We start from the raw sequence: 21,850 nt of genomic DNA on the forward strand, positions 1-21,850 counted from the left end.
CAACAACAACAACAACATCCTTTTGCACGTTCAAAATTTGTGGAGTTATTTTATTTCACTTTTTAAAAAAAGTTTTAATAGAAATATTTAGGATTTTATGATCCTTTTAATGGTCACTATTTTATTTTTCACAAAGCGCATTCAACGGAGCTTCACATCTAGGATTTTATAATCCTTTGAAAAGAAAACTTTGAGACGGCCCCACGTTTTTATTTTACATTTTCAAACTCATCAAAAATCTCAAAGAAACTCTTTCACACCAAAGCTATACAGTAGAATACCTTAACTTATATACCTTCAAATTATATTGGAAATGTCTCATCTCAGCTGACTAAGCCTTCAAATGCAAAAAACCGTTTTAAAATCGGATCATTCAGTGTGAAGTGATGGATGTTCAACGGTATTTAGCGACTTTATTTTATAAGATTTATAGATGACTGCATACGAACAGCGTGGGGATTTCGTAATTTTTTTTTCACAGATTTATTGACAAAATAAAAATTATTCATTGCGGGCACTGCTTACGAAATGGATAAGCTAAGCTAAACAAGTTTGATTTGCGTTTGCTTAGCAATGCCTGTACACTTGTAGACATGTCGCAAATAGAGAAAAGAGCGCTTATTTGATTCTATCAAACCAACCAAGGCGAATCCATACCAGGATCGCACACTCCCTAGGGAAACGCGAGTCACTCTAGCTCAACTTCGATCTGGATACTGTAAAAAGGTTAAACTCTTATCAGAATCAACCCCGACATACAAAATGTATGCCCTGCTTGCAATGTGTCCCCACATGACACCAACCATCTCCTTAATTGTAATGTGGAACCAACGCCTCTAACACACCTCTCATTATGGTCCACCCCTGTTGAAACAGTAAGTTTCCTTGGACTTCCGTTAGAGGATATTGATGACAATTTGTGATCGGCCACACCTATTGGATGGGGCCAAGGCGAATTCAGTACCAGGTGGTGTTATCCCATCAGCTGATTGCTTCTTCTTGATAATTTTCCATACAAAGCCTTGTACAACAAAATGTCAGTTAATCGAAATCTATGAAAATTTTCTTTTGACTTGACATTCATTTGCACGGCGAATTGATTGAATTCGCTTTGCCACCACCCGGTATAGATTCGCCTTGGATGGGGCGAAGCACTGCTACAACAACAACAATCCATACCAGGTGGTGGAAAAGCGAATTCAACCAATTCGCCGTGCATAAGAATGTCAAGTCAAAATAAAATTTTCATTGCTTTCTATTATCTGGCATATGGTAGTACAAGGCGTTGTATGGAAAATAATCAAGAAGAAGCTATCAGCTGTTAGGATAACAGTGAATAGTGATAAGTGAATTCGCCTTGAAACCAATGCTTTTTTATGTTCTAATGTGTGTGCATTGATAAGCAAAGAGACAACACAGCAAAGAAATCAAAGCCACGTTATTGAGTTGTGCGTGTTTTTGTAGGATTTTAAAGCCCTATAACTCCTTTCCTGCATAACTTTAAACAACACTATCGTGATTGGAATCTATGTTCATTGAAAATTTAATGAAAATCGGTAAAGCCATTCGGAAGTTTTGCCCGGCCTCATTTTGGGTAGTTCGTTTTGTTTTAACTAGTTTCACAGGGAAGAAAAAAATATATGGGTATATGGCAAATTTTTGTAACAATAAATTTTTTCAAGCAATCCTCCCGAAATGACCGCAGAAAAAGTTCTGGCCTGACTCTAAAAGACGATCTCAACCTAGATTTGTTACAGTATCGAAAAACTGAAGCTTTTTAATTAATCTCAAGCTTACGCTTAACGTTAACATTTATTTAATTCAGATAACTGTTTTAATTTTACAATAATAGAATTGTCTTATATTATTAAAATATTTGCATGTACTATGGTATGTATATAAAGCCACAACGGAATAACAAGATATAACTAGGATAAGAGCTTACCGGTTTAAACATACTTATGACAAAAAGATTAACTCAATCCATAATTTTACAGGTTGCAATTTGTTACTAAATCTGTACAAGCAAATCACAAACTAATAATTAATATTAACATACTTGCCTAACTATGGTGAATCTATATAAGGTGAAATCAAAGCGAATTCACCGATCAACAGAATGACAACCCAAAAGAAAGTTAGGCGTAATCGTTTTATTAACATTCTCTTGCCAAGGCGAATCCATACCAGGTGGTGGCAAAGCGAATTCAACCAATTCGCTGTGCAAAAGAATGTCAAGTCAAAAGAAAAATTTCATTGATTTCGATTAACTGACATATTGTTGTATGGAAAATTATCAAGAAGAAGCAATCAGCTGTTGGGATAACACTATAAAAACGTAGCAAGAATTTTCCAGCAGCAAACTTGTCTGCAAATTTTAAAGTATTCTCTTACAATTAAAGAAGTTTAATTGAAGTTTGTACTGACTTATTTACTGGCGGCGGCCGACGTGGTGTGGTGGCGTGTTCGCCTATCACACTGGAGGTCCAAGGCCAGGGAAATCTTTAGGAAGCAGGTTTTTTCAAATAGAAGAAAAACTCTAAGCAGGGTTGCCATCTGCACTGGTTGGCAAGCTCTACGAGTGTATTTTTGCCATGAAAAGCTCCTCAGCGTGAATTTATCTGCTTTCAGATGCCCTTCGGAGTCGGCATAAAATACGTAGGCGGGACCAGTTCAGACCGACGCTAATTAGAGCGGAGGCGGGGTCTAAATCGTCTCGGAAGTAAATCGCGTCTTGTATTTATTTTTTTATATTTACTTTATTTTTAACGACGTATTTATATTGTTAATCAAAAGTTAAACATGTGTCACATTTAGACATTATTTCATATGGAAAATTTGGTTGAATTCGATTTGCTATTACCTTGAATAGATTCGTCTTGCAAAGAGTTTTGCTATGTGTAATAAAATTTTTTCGTAACATTATTAACTAGCAAAAAAGGCGACTATTAAAAATTACCAAAGAAAAGTTATTGAACTTCGAACGAGCTACTGTTTAATTGTATACTTTGTTATATGTAGGTATTTTTAATTAATAATAGAATAGCTCTGGAAAATTTGTCTCATAAATTGGCTTCTCTGCTTGCAGCTGCTGTGTTTTCGTATCACTTTGCGCTATTTGCCTTTCCACTGCTAATGAGTTGAAGAGATTATTGAGACGATTTTGTATCAGATCATGCTAAAGAATTAGAAAATAAAATTGTATATAGTATTTACAAATAGATGTTAAGCTATCTACACCGATTCTAATAAGTAGTTCATGAGCTAACAACATTTTCTTTTGGAAATTCAAGAGATTCAAGCGCTTGAAAATGCGATTGCACGACGTTATAAATTCAAAGCTCACCTACCTGAGGAGAATTCTGTTACAAATATAAATGTGTCATACACATATTTAGCAGGCGATGATCTGGCAACCCCAAGTTCCTCATGGGGCGGGATAACCTTGAAGGTTCAATTGGTTATATTAGATCGTTCCCGAGATGGTTGGGCTGGTGTCTTAATGGTGCTTCTGACCGGAACGTACTGGATCTAAATATATCCGGAAAAGGATCATGAACATCGAAAAAACTCCCTAAAACCTTCGGGCAGTGTCTTTATCGTTACAACAACAACACCCTTATCAATGTAAGTAAAAATTTGTCGGTATCCGCACAAAGCGAAATTCTTCAATGCATATACATGAAATGCACTTACGAGCGATGACGTGGCATCAAACGCATCCGAGGATCTAAGGAAAGTGTCGCCAGCCAGGGGCGGAAAATGAAGCATATATGCCCTTAAAGATTCCACATGGTCATATAAAAGCGTTCCCGAGATAGATCGACTAGGCCTTGGATGTGCTAATTCCAGAGAGTACCGGATCTATATCCAGCAAAGGAATATCAAAACCTCCGGATATTGTCGTTACAGCAACAATGACGTGCAACTCGATGACTGATCCTTCAAGTTGGGTGGCGCTGTAAACTAAAAAACAACTTTTGGACAACAGATAGGTGTACGCAGAGCTGCTGGAAGGTATGGGGGGGGGGGGGGGGGGGGCGCTGAGGCGTAGACTACGGGACGTCGGGTTTTGGTATCTAGCCCAGAGCAACCTGTCCGAGATGCAACATCCCTTGAACGTGACACACTGACAAGAGTATGACCGTACTGAAAAGATTCTTTTCGGGCAAACGCAACAAAACCATTTCTCAGGACCGGGATCTGGAGAAGAACCCGGATTGGGTTCGATACCTTCTCAGAGAGAGAGAGAATATGGCGCAGTCCCGCTGCAAGGATCTGCAGGGAGGATGACAATTTGTGGAAGGGACGCAACAAATATGGGCTTACACTGAAATCCCGCGTCGCTCCGGTAGATAGAACCGGCTGCCTTGGGAAGCGTTTTTGTTACTTCGAGGTCTTGTACGAATGTGACATGGCTGTCTTTGTTGTAAGTTTTCGGTAAACGGGTGCAAAGCGAATTGCTCGTTTGTATCAAGAATTAGTTTGAGGCTTAATGCTTTGAGTCCAAAATATTCACCCATCTATCTGTAGAGCAACACCAATGATTGCGTTGATTCATTAGGATGTCACAGTGTGCAAAGTTATTGTCAAAGAGTTAGCTTTGCACATTGCACAATTCTAGGCCTATAACTTACCTTTGGTTCGGTGCGTCGTACCAATTCGTCAAAGTTACTCTCGCGGAATGTACGTACTATTTGCAATTGCTTTTCATGTTGCTCACGTTTCATTGCTTCCGATGGCTCGGCCAGTGCACGTTTCATAGATTCAAAATTATATTCCGGAGCAAGTGTTTTCTGCAAATTATAAAAGTAAAAAGAAACATTAGAAAAATAAGCCAGTAAATAGTTGACATATATACCTTCGAAACCCCTGGTGAGCTGGTAATACTATCACCATCTGCATTGTACGCCGTCAAGTCAGCGGAACTTTTACGTTGTGGTAATTGTGGATTACTCACTGTGTCTACCCAAGAATGGCGATGGGCTGGATTATCGATTTGATTTAAAGCATATGGCGTACCAGTTTGTAAACGATTTGAATCCATGCCAGCGTTTTGCAGGCTTTCAGCTAACGCCATTTTGTCGATTGTTAAATGTGGTAAGCATATATTCATTTTTGAAGATGTTGTCTTTTTAGGATCGAGCAAAGGCGGTAAGAAATATGGTGCTTCCTCTTTGCGAGCATCAATTATCTTTTGTGTGTATTCAAGTAAATTATTAACGCCCGTAACACGAGATATAAGCGACAGTAAAGCAATTGCAATACAATGTAAATTACACTTATGCAGCGGTTCCAATTCCAAATCAGATGCAAGAGCGACTTGTTGAATGCTGAGAAAGTGAAAATTTTTAAATTGTTATTTATATTTTACCGGCATTAAGTTTATTAAAAGGGATGTCAACAATGGATGAACAATGCCAATGGATGTTAAACGCCTACACTAAACTATTACATATTTGGGCTCGAGTCACATTAGAGCTCAAGTAGATCGATCTCAAGCGTTGTTTCTCAATAATGGCTCAACTTAAGAACCATAGCGGGTATACTTTTTTATGTGACAAAAGATGCTGTTTCTCAACTTGTACTCAAATGTCATTCTCTAATTGGATTCAATTGTAAGATTACAGTACTGAAGTATTTTCATGAAAATAAAATAAAACATGTCGTTAGTTTAATTCACAAAGGCCTTAACCAACAAATTTAAAAATTTAAAGGAGAAGCAAGAAACATTTTATGTTAACATTCAATACAAGCAGATATATTTTTAAATGGGATAACTCCGTAGTTATATACTCGCAACGCTTTCGAATTTTTACTGGGGGTGTATTTTCATATACCAAAATCTACAAAAAAACGCAGTTTCGAAAAATCTGTTGGTTATGGCTTTTGTGAATTAATCTAACGATATACATCATTATCGGGAGTTTTATTTTCACCCGAAAAAACACAATTTGTGTTCACCTCATCGCAGACACTGGCGAAACATTTTTTCGGGTTCGAAAAAGATTTCGGCTTATTGGCAACACTTTGTTCGGGCGAATGAACAGCGGGGAAACCCAAATTTATTCACTTAGATTTTACAAGCGAAGAAGAGAAAAATAAAATGTAAGTAATTTTTCGTTTTGAATATTGATATTGTGGCGAAGATTGGCATCACTATGATTTTAGTAAATAACCACAAAAACAAAAAAAAAAAAAAAAAAAAAAAACAAAAAAAAAAAAAAAAAAAACAAAAAAAAAAAACAGAAGCAAGCAGCCACACTTATGTATATGTACACATTAAAGCAAGCAGCCACACTTATGTATAAGGCAACGAGGAATATTCCACATACATAACCGGCAGCTCGAAGCGAAGAGATTATTTCATATACGCATATTTAGTGAGCAGATAATAGCGAAGAAGGAAGGGAACTGGGCTCGAATCGTAACATACGATCACGGATCGGCAACCATACGAAAGAAAATTACGTGATACGCCAAACGTATAAACAAAATGGGATTATAACATCCGATAGCAAACGGAACGTAATTTCTTTTCAATTCACAATAAATTTTACGATCCACATTAGTTTGGATTGTATTTTTAGCTCACAATAGATTTTGAACTGTCAAATTGGTTGCCAAAAGTATAAAAAAGTAAATAACTGCTGTGGACCCAATTTTATTGTTTTCTTTGAGTTCCAGCAATAGCGAAGGCGATGAAAAGATTGTCCGAAGGCGGTTAAGAGAGTGTAGTAACCATTTGGACTTATCGAACAAAGCGTAAGCATATCATTTATGTATTATTCTTTTGTAACAAAAAATTATTGCAGTTTCTTGAAGAGATTTCGCTTAACTTACGAAGCTTTTAGTTACTTTCTGGAGAAGTTAAATTTGAAGCAAGCCGATACCACAGCGGGTGTCTCGCCATGAATTCCGCCAATATTTCCTTTTGGCTTGGATTAAGCTTGTTTGAATCCGACCTTTGTTAATATGTAATAATAGTTTGAAATTTGTTTCTTTTTATTCAAATATTTTAAGAATCCTCTTACATTTTCAATAAAAGCTGTGTGTATACGATCGCCAGTTGGTGTTCTAATGAAAGTGGAACGTAACGTGTACGTTCAATCACTCGTCACGTATGGTGCGATCCAAAATTACGATCGAGGTAGTACGGTCACGTATGTCATAATCCGAAAATCATGTTTTTACGTGACGATTTATACGATCACGGATGTTACGATTTGGCCCCTGATGTTGACAATCTTTCAGTTATTCTATAAAACAATTTTCCTTCGCTAGTAGGACCGTTAATGATTATATTCAATAAATCATTGGCATCGGGTATTTTCATTGATGACTCGAAGCAAGCATCCGTCAATCCCATATTTAAAACTGGCAACAAAAGTAACTGTTCTAATTACAGACCTATTTCTAAACTGTCTACAACTTCAAAGCTTTTTGAATGCGTTGTCAAAGACAAGGTTTATTTTAGTATTAAACACCTGATTTCCGCCAATTAACATGGTTTTGACCCGGCTAGATACTCGACAACGAACCTCGCTGTCTTTTCTGAGGATTGTTACACGGCGTTGAGGCGGGGTTTTTAGGTTGATACAATATACTTAGACTTCTCCAAGGCATTCGATAAAATTTCTCATAAAATTTTAATTGCGAAGCTAGCTTGCTATGGGTTCCACTCTACGTTTCTACAGTGGATTAAATCTTACTTGCACAACAGAAGGAATGTTGTATATATTGACGGGGCTTCCTAGAAACCATTTTGGGCCATCTCTGGAGTGCCCGGGGGTATTATTCCTGGCCCTTTACTATTTATCTTGTTCATTAAGCATATTAGTTCTTGCTTTTCATCTGCCAAGTTTCTGCTTTATGCTGATGATCTCAAAATCTATTCGGAGATCAGTTGTTATAATGATGTCGTTGTTCTTCAATCTGAGATTAATACGCATTATAGCTGGTGTGTCAAGAACCGTCTCTTCCTTAAAATAAGTAAGTGTCACACTGTGGCGTATGGTAAACTGCTGAGGCCACTTCATACCTCCTATCATATTGCAGACACTTTTTTCTTACGACTCTTGAAGTTAAATAGTTGGGTGTATACTTCGACTCAAAGTTTTATTTTAACACTCACGTCAGCTTTACAATATCTAATGCTCTTTCAATGCTTGCATATGTTAGACGCCATTCAGCAAACTTCTCTGACCCCTACACACTCAAAGTTTTATATTCGTCCTTCGTGCGGTCCAAACTTGAGTATGCGGCTTTCATTTGGCGCCCTTACCACGCAGTTCACATCAATCGCCTGGAGAGGGTTCAAAAAATCTTTATGCGCTTCGCGCTCTATTCGCGATTCTCTGAACCGATCGCGTCTTATGTGTCTTGTTGCCAACTATTATCCTTACTATCTGTAAACAACGCATAATTCTTTTGGCCTCGTTATTCATATTCGATATTTTTACGGCCAAAATTGACTGCGCGTTGATTCTAGAAAGACTATGCTTAAATACTCCCCATAGAAACCTCCGGCGCTTTGAAATCTTTTTCGTTAGAGCTTTGGGCTTCGTCAGAATGGATTTTCCCATGTTCATGATAGGCCCGACACATAGTATTTTTGATGAAACATTGTGTGCTGACATGTACAACAAGTCAGCAAACATTGTAGTTCATTGAATAGAAGTTTTAGATTATTTTGATATTCACTTTTTGTATTTATGATTGAATTGGCAACAATATGATTATTAGCTAAGTTAGCAATTTTCGCGTAATTATTCAACACAAAAAGGATTACAATACCATAAACTAGAATTTAAACTAGTAGGATGCTGATGTACGTACCGACTTGCATATCAAAAGACATTCAGCTGATGCCTAGATCGACGTACATGTCAACTAATATGACATTGATTCATAGACTGAGTATTATGCCAAAGGGTACTGTGGTCTTGTATTGTCGCGGGAGGAAGACTTAGGATCCTGGGATCACTAAAATTAGAAAGTAGTCACACACACTTTTTGAAGCCGAGAACGATTCTGGATTTTCTCAGAGAATTCGGTTTGGACGAGGTGTTGTGAAGAGAATGAGGGCACAACAGAGCAATAGGTTGCAGTACTTAACCTCAAAACATATCTATCTATCTAACTCAGCCATATACACACATACATATGCATAGAAGGAAAAAGTGAGAGTACATAAGAGCTCAGACGTTATTACACATCCATGTACTCGCACATATACACGCATATAACAAGAATACAAAGGTGAGTATGAGTACAGACATTAGAAATAAATAAGAAACTTTTCGAGAAAGCTGTACGTGAAAAGTCTAGACCAGTGGTCACCAAAATCGAAATTGTGACTGTGTTAGTATGACTTGAATCATCGTAGTGTTAGTGGTTTAGTTGTTGATAAAAAATCAATGAGGTAGGACGTATGCACACACGCATGTCCGTTAACACTCAAAAAATAATTCGTAAATATGCCATAAAAAGACTACTATATTGCTTGAGTTTAACAAAAAATTTAAACAAAATTAATTGTTAACATTAAAACATTCTGCACATGAGCGTTTGTTTGGCGGCAGCCTCTTCCGACGCTGCTAGATACTCTGCTTGTTCAGCGACGACTAAACGAAAGATATTAATAATGTGTGTGAAGTGAGCGCGAATAATTATTTCACTAGCTGACGACCACTGGTCGACCCTTGGAGAAATATGCGAACGAGGCAACAGAGAGTATAAAAGCAGCGCAAGCTGGGAAAAATTCAATCAGTTTGATTTTAAACACTCTAATTGAAGAAGGCGAGTATTGTAATTTTGAAGTACTTAATAGCAGTGAAAATAAAGAACATTTTGCAAAACTGAATATTTGAGTTATTTATTAGACAATTATTTATCAGAGATTCGAACGTTAACAGAAGCTGCAAAATAATCTGGAATTTCTCAAAAATTCGCTACAATAGTAGGCCCGAAAATTTCAAAAATAAGTCGACGTGTTTTGAATTTCACTTTTACTCGAATCGACTTGCTGTATCCCTGAAATACACTTTTTAGTTGCTCGTGTGGAAGACTAACACAGTTCGTTAAGGAAAGTTTTATTCTAGATTTGCAGGGTCGTGCGAATATATTTTGCAAAGTTATGGAAAAAAACAGTCCACCAGAAGGAAGATCCTGCAAACTGCGCCAACAATAGAGGAATCAGCCTTCTTGGTATCGCATATGTATAAGGTTCTGTCAAGCGGATTGTGCGAAAGATCGAAACCCACCGTGAATCGGCTGATTGGACCTTATCAGTTCGGCTTCAGACCTGGTAAATCTACCATCGACCAGATTTTCACTATGCGCCAGATCTTGGAAACCCCTGAGAAAATAATTGATACACATCACCTCTTCGACGATTTTAAAGCCGCCTTCGACAGAACGAAAATGAGCTGCCTATATGCCGCTATATCTTATTTTGGTTTCCTCGCAAAACTTATACGACTGTGCAAAATGACGTTGAGCAACACTGTCAGAATTGGGAAGGACCTCTCCAAGCCCTTCGAAAATAAACGAGGTTTCAGACAGGGTGACCCCCTGTCGCGCGATTTCTTTAGCACAACTTAACCGCCCTGGAAAAATATTATATTAGATCATATAATTATTGGCGTATACTGACGACATTGACATCATCGGTCTAGCAACCCGCGCCGAAACTCCTGCTTACTCCGAACTTACGAAGTAGGTACCTGCTGCAATCAAGTAAACAATCAGCGCCTTGATAGCCACGTCACTGATGACCGTCATTATTTCGAAATAGTGAAGGACTTCGTTTATTTCAGAACCAGCATTAAAGCAAAAAATAACCGCCACTCCACTGGAAGGTGCAGAAAGAACACAATTTAAATTCCCTAGATGTTACCAATTGGCGCGAAGAAGCGGCTAGGGCGCCGTGTTGGACGTCCATAGCAGTTTAAACGGTTAAGCGCCAACTAAGTAAGTAAAATTAATGCTTAAATTTTCATGTACCGCCTATGGTTCTCGAGATGTTGATTAGAATATATAGCAATATGTTTTTTTGCATAACTTTGCAAAACATATTCGCACGACCCTGCAAATGAACTGTGCTAGTCTTCTAAACAAATGTTGTTGTTGTTGTTGTTGTTGTAGCGATAATGTTGCTCCCCGAAGGCTTTGGGAGTGTTATCAATGTAATGGTCCTTTGCCGGATACAGATCCGGTACGCTCCGGTCCACAGCACCATTAAGGTGCTCGCCCGACCATCTCGAGAACGATTTATGTGGCGACATTAAACCTTCAGGCCATTCCCTCCCTCCACACCCCCAAGTTCCATGAGGAGCTTGGGGTCGCCAGAGCCTCGTCTGTTAGTGAAACAGGATTCGCCGCGGACAGGTGAGGTTGACGATTGGGTTTGGAGAAGCTATATATTGCGCTGGCAACCTGAAGGGTTGCGCTACACAGCCCCTTGAATCTGGTATTTTAGTCGCCTCTTACGACAGGCATACCTACCACGGGAATATTCTGACCCCCTAACCCCCTGGGTTAAACAAATAACGAATTTTACTTGTTTTCCACGCGAAGAACAAACTGTGCTAGTTTTCAACGCGAACATGAAACGAAATAGTTTTAATTGGGAATTTGGAACGTGCCAGTCTTACATGCGACCGACGATATGTACAAATTTACGGTGTACTAAACTGAAAAAGAGAAAAAATATAATCGCTGCATCAATGTACTCACCCAAGAATGAACAATAGGAACTCTTGTACAGTTTCTCCACACGCCATTTCTACTATTAGTAATGCAGCTGTATTAAAGCTAGAAACAAGCGATTCTATACGATCAGATAAAGCCATACTATCAATCAAAGCTTGCATTATATTAGCACCATATTTATGTGTGAATATTATGTCCGAACGTGATGGCGGCTCCTGCGACAATGCTGCATAAGGCTTCACAGTCACATGACTCAATACTTTTTCATTTTGATGACGATCAAGCAAAGCTTGAAATATTTGCATAACAATAACACGTGTAGGATCATGTGGAGCACGTGCCATCTTTAATAAAGGTTGTAGAAATGATGCAGGAAATGCTTTCTCAAATGAAGCTGTACTATATTGTGTGCCAACTTTCAGTAGAGATTTTAGAAGTATGTTCTGTAACATCTGATCACCTTTGCTTTTCTTTGAAAGATCAGGCACCGTATTCATTATAAATAGCATTATTTCAATTTTCTGATAATCAGGATGATGATTGGCAAATTCACCAAGTGCATTAATAAGAGCTTCTTGATACTGGGATTCTTCGTTAGTAATTTCAGTTGTTGTACTAACGCTTGTTCGTAAATGTGTTAGTAAATTATTTATGATATCCAATGCAGAGGGGCCAACACTTTCACCAGCAGCTATAGCTATTATTTTTGATAGAACAACGGCCAATGATGTTCGTGTCTTTGGTGATGATTTGAAGTTGTTGTCTAAATGTTGCATCAAAGTCTCCACAACTGTATATGAATATTGCGGTTGAATCGAAATCATTACAATTCGAAAAGTGTGTATAGCAAATGTGTTCGGTACCCATAACTCGTGTCTGTCTAAATGGCTGTAAAAGAAATATGTTTTATTTTAGTATAGTTTATAATTTCGATATGGCTATTTGTTCAAAAAACATCCCACTCAGCATTTGGGTGATACAATTTTGAATTTCCCTACATATCAATACAATTTGATTACCCCTTCTGACTAAGAAATGACAATTAAACAAAAGAAATAATCAAATATGAATACTTTTGATGATCAAAAACTATATATAGTTTTTCAGTCATATTTTGGAATCATATTTGAATCAAATGTATTTACTTTAGGTGATCAAAAATTTTTAATAATTTTTCATTCAGCTTTCTGAATCTTTTCCGACAATCTTTGTTGACTGAATAATGAATTTTATACTTGTTAAAATTTTACTTTTGATTGAAGATCTTATTTTTTCGCATACACACATTTTTTCAATCATGAAGTTCAGAAAAAATATATTAAAATTTTATTCTTCAAGAAATAATGTATATACTGCTCCTAACAAAAGATGTCCCCAACCATTTCTCCACCTTCCGCTTCCTAGAAAATACAAATCCAACCATTAGACAATACAAAGGTTGTGAACTATTTGAACCCCAGGTAAGTGAAGCTTTCTTGACATATGTACCTGGATATGGCTTCAACATCCCGCACCATATCGTATTTTAAGATGTTGACGATCATATCTGATGCTGCAGTCGCAGGTGTATATTGGTCTAATTCGTTTGCGAATTGACTTTGGTTCAAATAGCTCACTTCCGCATGCTTTCTTCCCCTGATGAAATAAGATTAGCATGTAGTATCTTATTTTGTATGAGATATGAAGAATAAATGCATGATAATCGCATTCAAAAATGATTCAAAAATCTCAACCAAAATGATTAAAATATGTTCACGAATATGATCAGAAAATAACTGTGAAAAGTATTCAAATATTACTCTAGAACAATTAAAGCCCAATTTTACAATGATATCAGATATGAACAAAAAGCGTTTCGAAATATGAATCATAAATGATTATTCAAGAATAATCACATTTATGGTACATTTTTCTCCTGACGATACGTTAATTTTCGAACAGAAAATGCTTTTAAATTTGAACGTTTTTAATCATCTTGGGGTATGTTATTTGAATATTTTTTGGTCAAAATTTTCAAAAAATGCTGGCTGGGATGCTTTTCGTCCGGAACAGCAAAAAAAAAAAACATTAAAAAAATAAAAACAGTATTAACAGGATCAGAAAAGTTCGTACAAAATGTTTCGAAATATAGCCAGCCTTATACTTTTGTATTCACTTACGTTAATAATGGTTTTAGTACACTGCGAATATGACCAAAAGATGCACGCCCGACTAATTCGCGTAATACTTCTTCTGCTAAAACTGGTGGAGTAATATGAGTGGCATCTTCAACGGGTGTCAAATCGCCAGACTAAAAATTTGATATAAATATGTATTTAATTTTGTTTTTAACTGTGCGCTCTTTTATACATATCAACTACATATTATTTATTTAAGTTTAAGTTCAGTCTACAGAATTTAATTCTTACAGATTAGATATAGTACGCAGTTAATCAATTAAAAATAGTGTATAATTTTAATTTAAATATACTTATACTATCATTAAACTCAATAACGCTTGCATAGGTATTGCATAATCTAACGCTCCTAGCAATCGGCTCGTTCATGGCGTAATTAGTAGAGTGGAATGTGTCTACCAATAAGCGATTATTTCTTAAGTTACGAGGCGGCTCATATAAATTGACCAAATTAGATAAGTCGTCACAGTGTATGTTATTATTAATGACATTATAAATAAAAAGTATTGAGAAGTATATTCTCCCATCATATAGGGACTGCAAGCCCATTAGTTTCCGTCTACCAATATAAGAAGGAAGATTACCTTGCGACGGTAACTTTCTTAGAGCAAATTTCGTGAAAACTTTTTGAACTCTTTCGATTTTGTTTGAGTGGGTTTCATAGTATGGGCACCATATTAGAGAACAATACTCTAGTCTGCTTCGAACAAGAGATATGTAGAGCTTTTAAAGTGCAAGGATCTCTGAAATCCATTGAATTTCTTCTTATGAACCCTCTAGAGCACAATTGTCTATATTGTAACTAAATATTATGTTGTTAGACTTCCTAGAGGTGACAACACAGCATTTATTGATGTTCAGTTTGAGACAATTCAAAGTGCACCACTGATTCAGTGAATTGAGATCGACTTGTAACTTATGGCTATCACTTGCATCACGAACGGTACAAAAAAGTTTGACGTCATCCGCGAACATTAGGCACTTAGCGAATTTAAAGCAATTCGGTAGGTCGTTAATAAATAAAAGAAATAGCAGTGGTCCGCAGTGAGTACCCTGAGGTATACCTGACCACGCGTCGATAAATAGTCTTGAGGTTGTATTCCCTAACTTAATAAATAGTTTCCTGTTTGACAGAAAACTAGCGAAGAAATTAATGAGAATGCCACTAACTCCGTAACTTCGTAACTTCTGCAAAAGTATGGTATGACATACCTTATCGAAGGCTTTGGAGAAGTCTGTGTAAATCACATCAAGTTGTGCCTGCTTTCCGAACGCACCCACTATACTATTCGTTAATAGGGCCAAGTTCGAACAGGTTGATCTTCCAGGAAAGAAGCCGTGTTGATCTTTAGAGATAAAATCCCGAACATGGTCAAATAACTTTGATTGGATTATGTAATCGAACAATTTGGCCAGTGTCCCCTGTATAACGATAGGCCTATAATTACAAACATCATTACGATCACCAGACTTAAAGACCGGAACAATGTGACATAACTTCCACTGTTCGAGAAAAGTACCCTTATTGATACAATGCTGGAAAAGCTGGGATATGGGATTAGCTAAAGTATAGCAGCAACGCTTGAAAAATACAGGCGCAAATCCCTCGGAGTCATGTTTGGAACTGGACTTTAGCGATGAAATAGCGGATAGTACGTCCTCTTCGGCGATTGAAAAGGAGGTTATAGAAGGTAAAGGTATGGAATGAAATGTAGGCGATATAGGAATGCTATGATTCTCATAAACTTTCTGAAAAAACTTTGCAAACAAGTCGCAGGACTCGACAGTATTGTCAGAGATAGCGCCATCATATTCCAAGTTCGTTGGGAATCCATTTGTTTTCCTCCTGGAATCTATGAATTTCCAAAATCCTCTCGGATTGTACTTTAAATTCGTTTCAACGGTATACATATAGTGCCTAAATAAGAAGTTATGAAGATGATCATACTCCTTTCTTAAATGAATGAAGTTAAGACGATTGACTTCAGAACTATTATTCTTGAACTTCTTAAAAGCCTTATTCTTTTTATTTCTCAAGTTAGAGAGTCTTAGATTGAACCAAGGTGGCTTGTTTTTAGCTGCGCATCTTTTTAGGGGAACAAAATTAGAGATGGTTTCAGAAAAAATGGAACACAATATCTCGTAAGAAGTATTGGGACAGCCGGAATTTTTCAGAAACTCCAAATCGGAAGAGTGCAAAAAATTATTTATAGACTCATAATCGGCACTCATGTAATCACGCCGAGCTAGTGGTTCATCTTTTACGGTATCGAAACTATAAAACATAATACTAAGAAAAATAGCCTTATGATGAAAACTATTATTCAAAATTGGAGATAGACATTCATGGCATGATACTTTTAAATTATTAGTACCAAATATTAGATCTAGAATTTTATTATTGTCATTCTGAACTCCGTTACGTTGCAGGAAACCATGAGAGAGCAAAGTGCTTACGACATAGATTTCGACGCTGGAGCTGAGATAATGCGGCATTAAAGTTTTATTATGATTTTCCCAAGAGATATTGGGTAGATTAAAGTCGCCTAAGAAAATAATTTCATCACCAGAATTTAGAGAATTTGAGATTGCAATCACATTTTCTAAATGTTTTACATACATTTCTATATCACTACCAGGAGGAATATAAGAAACTAAATGTATTAATGATTTGTTGCTAGTAAATTTAACTCTAACACAGATTTGATCTAACAACCCATCGGATAAATCAAGACTGATTGCGTTACTGCACAAATTTGCTCTTACAGCCAGTAAAACACCACCACCCTTCTCGTGCCCAGTAGCTAGAACATCCCGATCCTTTCGGTACACATTATAGTGATCATCGAAGTATTCGCTTGAAGATATGGCACAGTTTAGCCAAGTTTCAGTAATAGCCACGAAGTCATATTCATGCAATGATGTATCGCGATGAGTTTGGCCCGCTTTGGTGCGCATGCCACCAACGCTCTGATAGTATAAAGAGTATTTTGAGCTAATTGATACGTTGATATTTTGCGGCACCACAACATTTATGTTATTGTTGCTGCCTCTCCCCGCTTTTGAAAAAATTTAAACGGCTGCACTGTTACATTGGCTGGCCAAATGTTAGAGCTTAAGAGCTTATAGCAAAGTATAGGAGAGGTTCCAAGTTTAAAATTTACTCTTCTTAAAGAGTTAGTATCGTTACCTCTTTTAATAAGCGCATTACAATATAAGTTTGATGATTTAATTGACGTATGTTTGGAGACGTATTCCACTATATCATTAGCAGTGACTGACGGTTTAAACGAAGCCAAGTGTAACCATTTTATGGAAGAAGCAACAGCAAGTTCTTCGCTTAAATTGCATCCAACAACAACTCTATGACTCTTTGTATTCTTTGTTGCGCTTTTCTCCCTACTTAATGCCGAGATCGACAGAGCTGGCATCAGCAGTATCATTATCACCCTTGCTCAAAAATGGGGGGGGGGGGGGGGGGGAAGGGGGGGATGGTTTTTCAGTAGTAACTTTTTTGTTTGCTGAAATATATACGATTGTTTTTTAAAAATACATCTAAGAGATGTATCGTTTTCTTTTACGTGACTACAAATTGTATATGTAATTTTTGCCTAAAATGGTAATTTTAGCTAATATTTTTTAAGTATAGTTTAAAACAGTTAATTAATTCAATTGAAGTACAAAAAAATGTATTTTATTTTAATTTTTTGCTATAAACTGAGGTCCTTCGAAAAAGACTGATGTTTGTAAGGACAAGTCCAAGAAAAGTCAAACTTAATTTTTTATATATTAAAAAAACAATATTTTTCTATATCAAATAAATGATTAAAAAAAAAAATTTAGGTTTTTTTTGATATCTTTAGGGTCCTTAAACTTGAACACGTCTCTCAGACGTACGTTATCTTTCTAGGGTTAAAACGGTTTTTATACTCAGCTACGCAAAGGGCCCCGGGAAAAGCAAAATCAAAAATTTTAGAAATAAGGTTTTTCAATTAGAAGAAAATTTTTCTAAGCGGGGTCGCCCCTCGGCAGTGTTTGGCAAGCGCTCCGGGTGTATTTCTGCCATGAAAAGCTATCAGTGAAAACTCATCTGCCTTGCAGATGCCGTTCGGAGTCGGCATAAAATCATGTAGGTCCCGTCCGGCCAATTTGTAGGGAAAATCAAGAGGAGCACGACGCAAATTGGAAGAGAAGCTCGGCCTTAGATCTCTTCGGAGGTTATCGCGCCTTACATTTATTTTTTTTATTTTTACGCAAAGGTCACAGAGTATATTAACTTTGTTCGCATAATGGTACCCCGTAACGGCATAAACTAATCGAGATAGATATAGACTTCTATATATCAAAATGATCTGAGTGAAAAAAGAAATTCATGTAGCCATGCCCGTCTGTCCGTCTGTCCGTAAACACGATAACTTGAGTAAATTTTGAGGTATCGTAATGAATTTTGTAATGCAGGTTCCTGGGCACTCATCTCAGATCGCTATTTAAAATGAACGAAATCGTACTATAACCACGCCCACTTTTTCGATATCGAAAACTTCGAAAAACCGAAAAAGTGTGATAATTCATTACGAAAGACGAATAAAGCGATGGAACTCGGTAGGTGGGTTGACCTTGTGACGCAGAATAGAAAATTAGTAAAATTTTGGACAATGGGCGTGGCACCGCCCACTTTTAAAATAAGGTAATTTAAAAGTTTTGCAAGCTGTAATTTGGCAGTCGTTGAGAATATCATGATGAAATTTGGCAGGAGCGTTACTCCTATTACTATATGTGTGCTAAATAAAAATTTGCAAAATTGGACGACGAACACGCCCGCTTTAAAAAAAAATGTCAAAGTAAAATTTTAACAAAAAGTTGAATATCTTTACAGTATATAAGTAAATTATGCCAACATTCATCTCCAGAAATGATATGGTGCAACAAAATACAAAAATAAAAGAAAATCTCGAAAAGGGCGTGGCTTCGCCCTTTTTCATTTAATTTGTCTAGAATACTTTTAATGCCATAAGTCAAACAAAAATTTACCAATCCTTGCGAAATTTGGTAAGGGCATAGCTTCTATGACGATAACTGTGTTCTGTGAAAATGGGCGAAATCGGTTGAAGACACGACCAGTTTTTATACACAGTAGACCGGCTGTCCTTCCGCTTGGCCGTTAACAAGACAACTTAAGCAAAAATCGATATATATTTACTAAACTTAGTTCAAGTACTTATCTGAACTCACTTGTATCTTGGTAATAAAAATGGGCGAAATCCGACTATTACCAGGCCCACTTTTTCGATATCGAAAATTTCGAAAAATGAAAAAATTGCCATAGTTCTACACCGAATACGAAAAAAGGGATGAAGCGTGGTGATTGGATTGGTTTTTTGACGCAAAATATAACTTTAGAAAAAACTTTATAAAATGGGTGTGACACCTACCATATTAAGTAGAAGAAAATGAAAAAGTTATGCAGGGCGAAATCAAAAGCTCTTGGAATCACAGCAGGAATACTGTTTGTGGTATTACATATATAAATAAATTAGCGGTATCCGACAGATGATGTTCTGGGTCACCCTGGCCCACATTTTGGTCGATATATCGAAAACGCCTTCACATATACAAATTAGGGCTACTCCCTTTTGAAATACTCATTAACACCTTTCATTTGATACCCATATCGTACAAACACATTCTAGACTCACCCCTGCTCCACCTTTATGGCGATATCTCGAAAACGCGTCCACCTATAGAACTAAGGCCCACTCCCTTTTAAAATACGCATTAACACCTTTCATTTGATACCATATCGTACAAACACATTCAAGAGTCACCACTGGTCCACCTTTATGGCGATTTCTCAAAAAAGCATCCACCTATAGAACTATGGCCCGCTCCCTTTTAAAATACTCTTTAATACCTTCCCTTTGATACCCATGTCATACAAACACTTTCCAGGGTTACCCTAGGTTCATTTTCCTACATAGTTACTTTCCCTTATTTTGTCTCCAAAGATCTCAGCTGAGTATGTAATTTTCGGTTACACCCGAACTTAGCCTTCCTTGCTTGTTTTTAAGCTCAATTTGAAGGTATATTATGGGGGCGTGGCAAATTGCCAAAAAAGAGTAAAAAATCATAAATTTCAGCAATATAGATTGTAAAAACTTTGATAAGTAAATGCTACAATGTAAGCAACCATAGGTGTAAATTGGAAATAAGAATATTATTGTAATTAATTTTAAGTTGGATTCAATTAAATAACGCAAGTCCGCCAAGTTTTTTTTTTAATGCTTTTTTGTAATAAAAGCTTAACTTGCCTGCGGCCAACGAGGCAACCTCTCAAACTATCGTTAAAATATAGCGATGTACCTTTTAAATGGGTAATGGCCCTACAATATGTAAATGAATGTGGGCGAATATTTTCGTCGGTATTAAAATTTTACTCACTGGAGATTTGGTATGCCGGTAAACTTTAGACTTTTGACAACTAATATATTCTTTTGATCACGCATTAATTTCTTTGTTCATGTTAGGTCAAAAATTCTTTTTTATGACTAGTCAGCGAATAGTTTTAATACCCGGATGCGATATCCCATGCAACTTCTCAAACACTGTTTTGCGTAAGCTATTCGGAATGAATGTTCTAGGATAATCTCGAGATGATTCGGACCAAATGTTAAAATTTAAAACAGGAATTTCAACTAAGTTTACGTTTGGAAATGTTTGCCCAGATACGTGATTATTTAATTTACTATCTTGTTCCTACTAATTTTGTAAAATTTTGAAATTAATTTCTGAATTCTGTATTGCTTCTACTTCAAAGGCTGTAGATAAAGTATCTGCCCAATATTTTCTTGTCCCTTAGGGAACTTTATATCATTCGTAAATTGAGCAATATACTTTTAGATGCCTTGGACTAAGTTCCGTTATAGAATTTACAGCAAAAACAAGTAAAGAAGGCTAAGTTCGGGTGTAACCGAATATTACATACTCAGCTGAGAGGTTAGCTGCGTTGGTTTCATAGGGTTTCGTAGATAGTTTATAAGTGGTTTTTAATTCCATATTACATATGTTTGGGAAATATCGACCAACTTGTAGACCAGGGGTGACGTTTTTTGGGACGATTTTCCTTCATAATTCGTAGGAAAATCAAGCTAGGGTAACCCTGGAATGTGTTTGTATGACATGTGTATCAAATGAAAGGGGTTAATGATTATTTAAAACGTAGTGGGCCTTAGTTCTATAGGTGGACGCGTTTTCGAGATATCGCAATAAGGGTGGACCAGGGGTGACTCTAGAATGTGTTTGTACGATATGGGTATCAAATTAAAAGTATTGAGGGTTTTAAAAGGGAGTGCCACATAGTTGTATATGTAAGGGCGTTTTCCAGATATCGACCAAAATGTGGACCAGAGTAAACCAGAACATCATCTGTCGGGTACCGCTAATTTATTTATATATGTAATACCACGAACAGTATTCCTGCCATGATTCCAAGGGCTTTTGATTTCGCCCTGCATAACTTTTTCATTTTCTTCTACTTAATATGGTAGGTGTCACACCGATTTTACAAAGTTTTTTCCAAAGTTATATTTTGCGTAAAAAAACCAATCCAATCACCATGTTTCATCCCTTTTTTCGTATTTGGTATAGAATTGTGGCATTTTTTTAATTTTTCGAAATTTTTGATATCGAAAAAGTGGGCGTGGCCATAGTCGGATTTCGCCAAACCAAATGAAGTGAGTTCAAATAAGTACGTGAACTAAGTTTAGTAAAGATATATCGATTTTTGCTCAAGTTATCGTCGTATAACGGCCGAGCGGAAGGACAGACGGTTGACTGTATATAAAAACTGGGCGTGGCTTGCATCGATTTCGCCCATTTTCACAGAACACAGTTATCGTCATAGAAGCTATGCTCCTACCAAATTTCACAAGGATTGGTAAATTTTTGTTCGACTTATGGCA

General features: G+C 36.8%; 1 protein-coding gene across 6 annotated transcripts in view; it reads right to left on the reverse strand.

Annotated features, from left to right (window-relative positions):
* Positions 1-1,774: 1,774 nt before the first annotated feature.
* The window catches only part of stmA (Protein EFR3 homolog stmA), a 226,373-nt gene continuing 206,297 nt past the window's right edge, over positions 1,775-21,850 (reverse strand). For all 6 annotated transcript variants that reach the window (XM_067772649.1, XM_067772648.1, XM_067772651.1 and 3 more), the window contains 5 exons: positions 13,875-14,005; positions 11,740-12,603; positions 4,862-5,333; positions 4,638-4,796; positions 1,775-3,178 (listed from right to left, as the gene is read on the reverse strand). In XM_067772649.1, the coding sequence (XP_067628750.1) occupies positions 3,032-3,178; positions 4,638-4,796; positions 4,862-5,333; positions 11,740-12,603; positions 13,875-14,005 (1,773 nt within the window). In that variant the 3' untranslated portion in view covers positions 1,775-3,031. The remainder of the gene's footprint in view (positions 3,179-4,637; positions 4,797-4,861; positions 5,334-11,739; positions 12,604-13,874; positions 14,006-21,850) is intronic.

This window comes from Eurosta solidaginis, chromosome 3, assembly GCF_040869045.1.
Source record: "Eurosta solidaginis isolate ZX-2024a chromosome 3, ASM4086904v1, whole genome shotgun sequence".
Classification (NCBI taxonomy): Eukaryota; Metazoa; Arthropoda; class Insecta; order Diptera; family Tephritidae; genus Eurosta; species Eurosta solidaginis.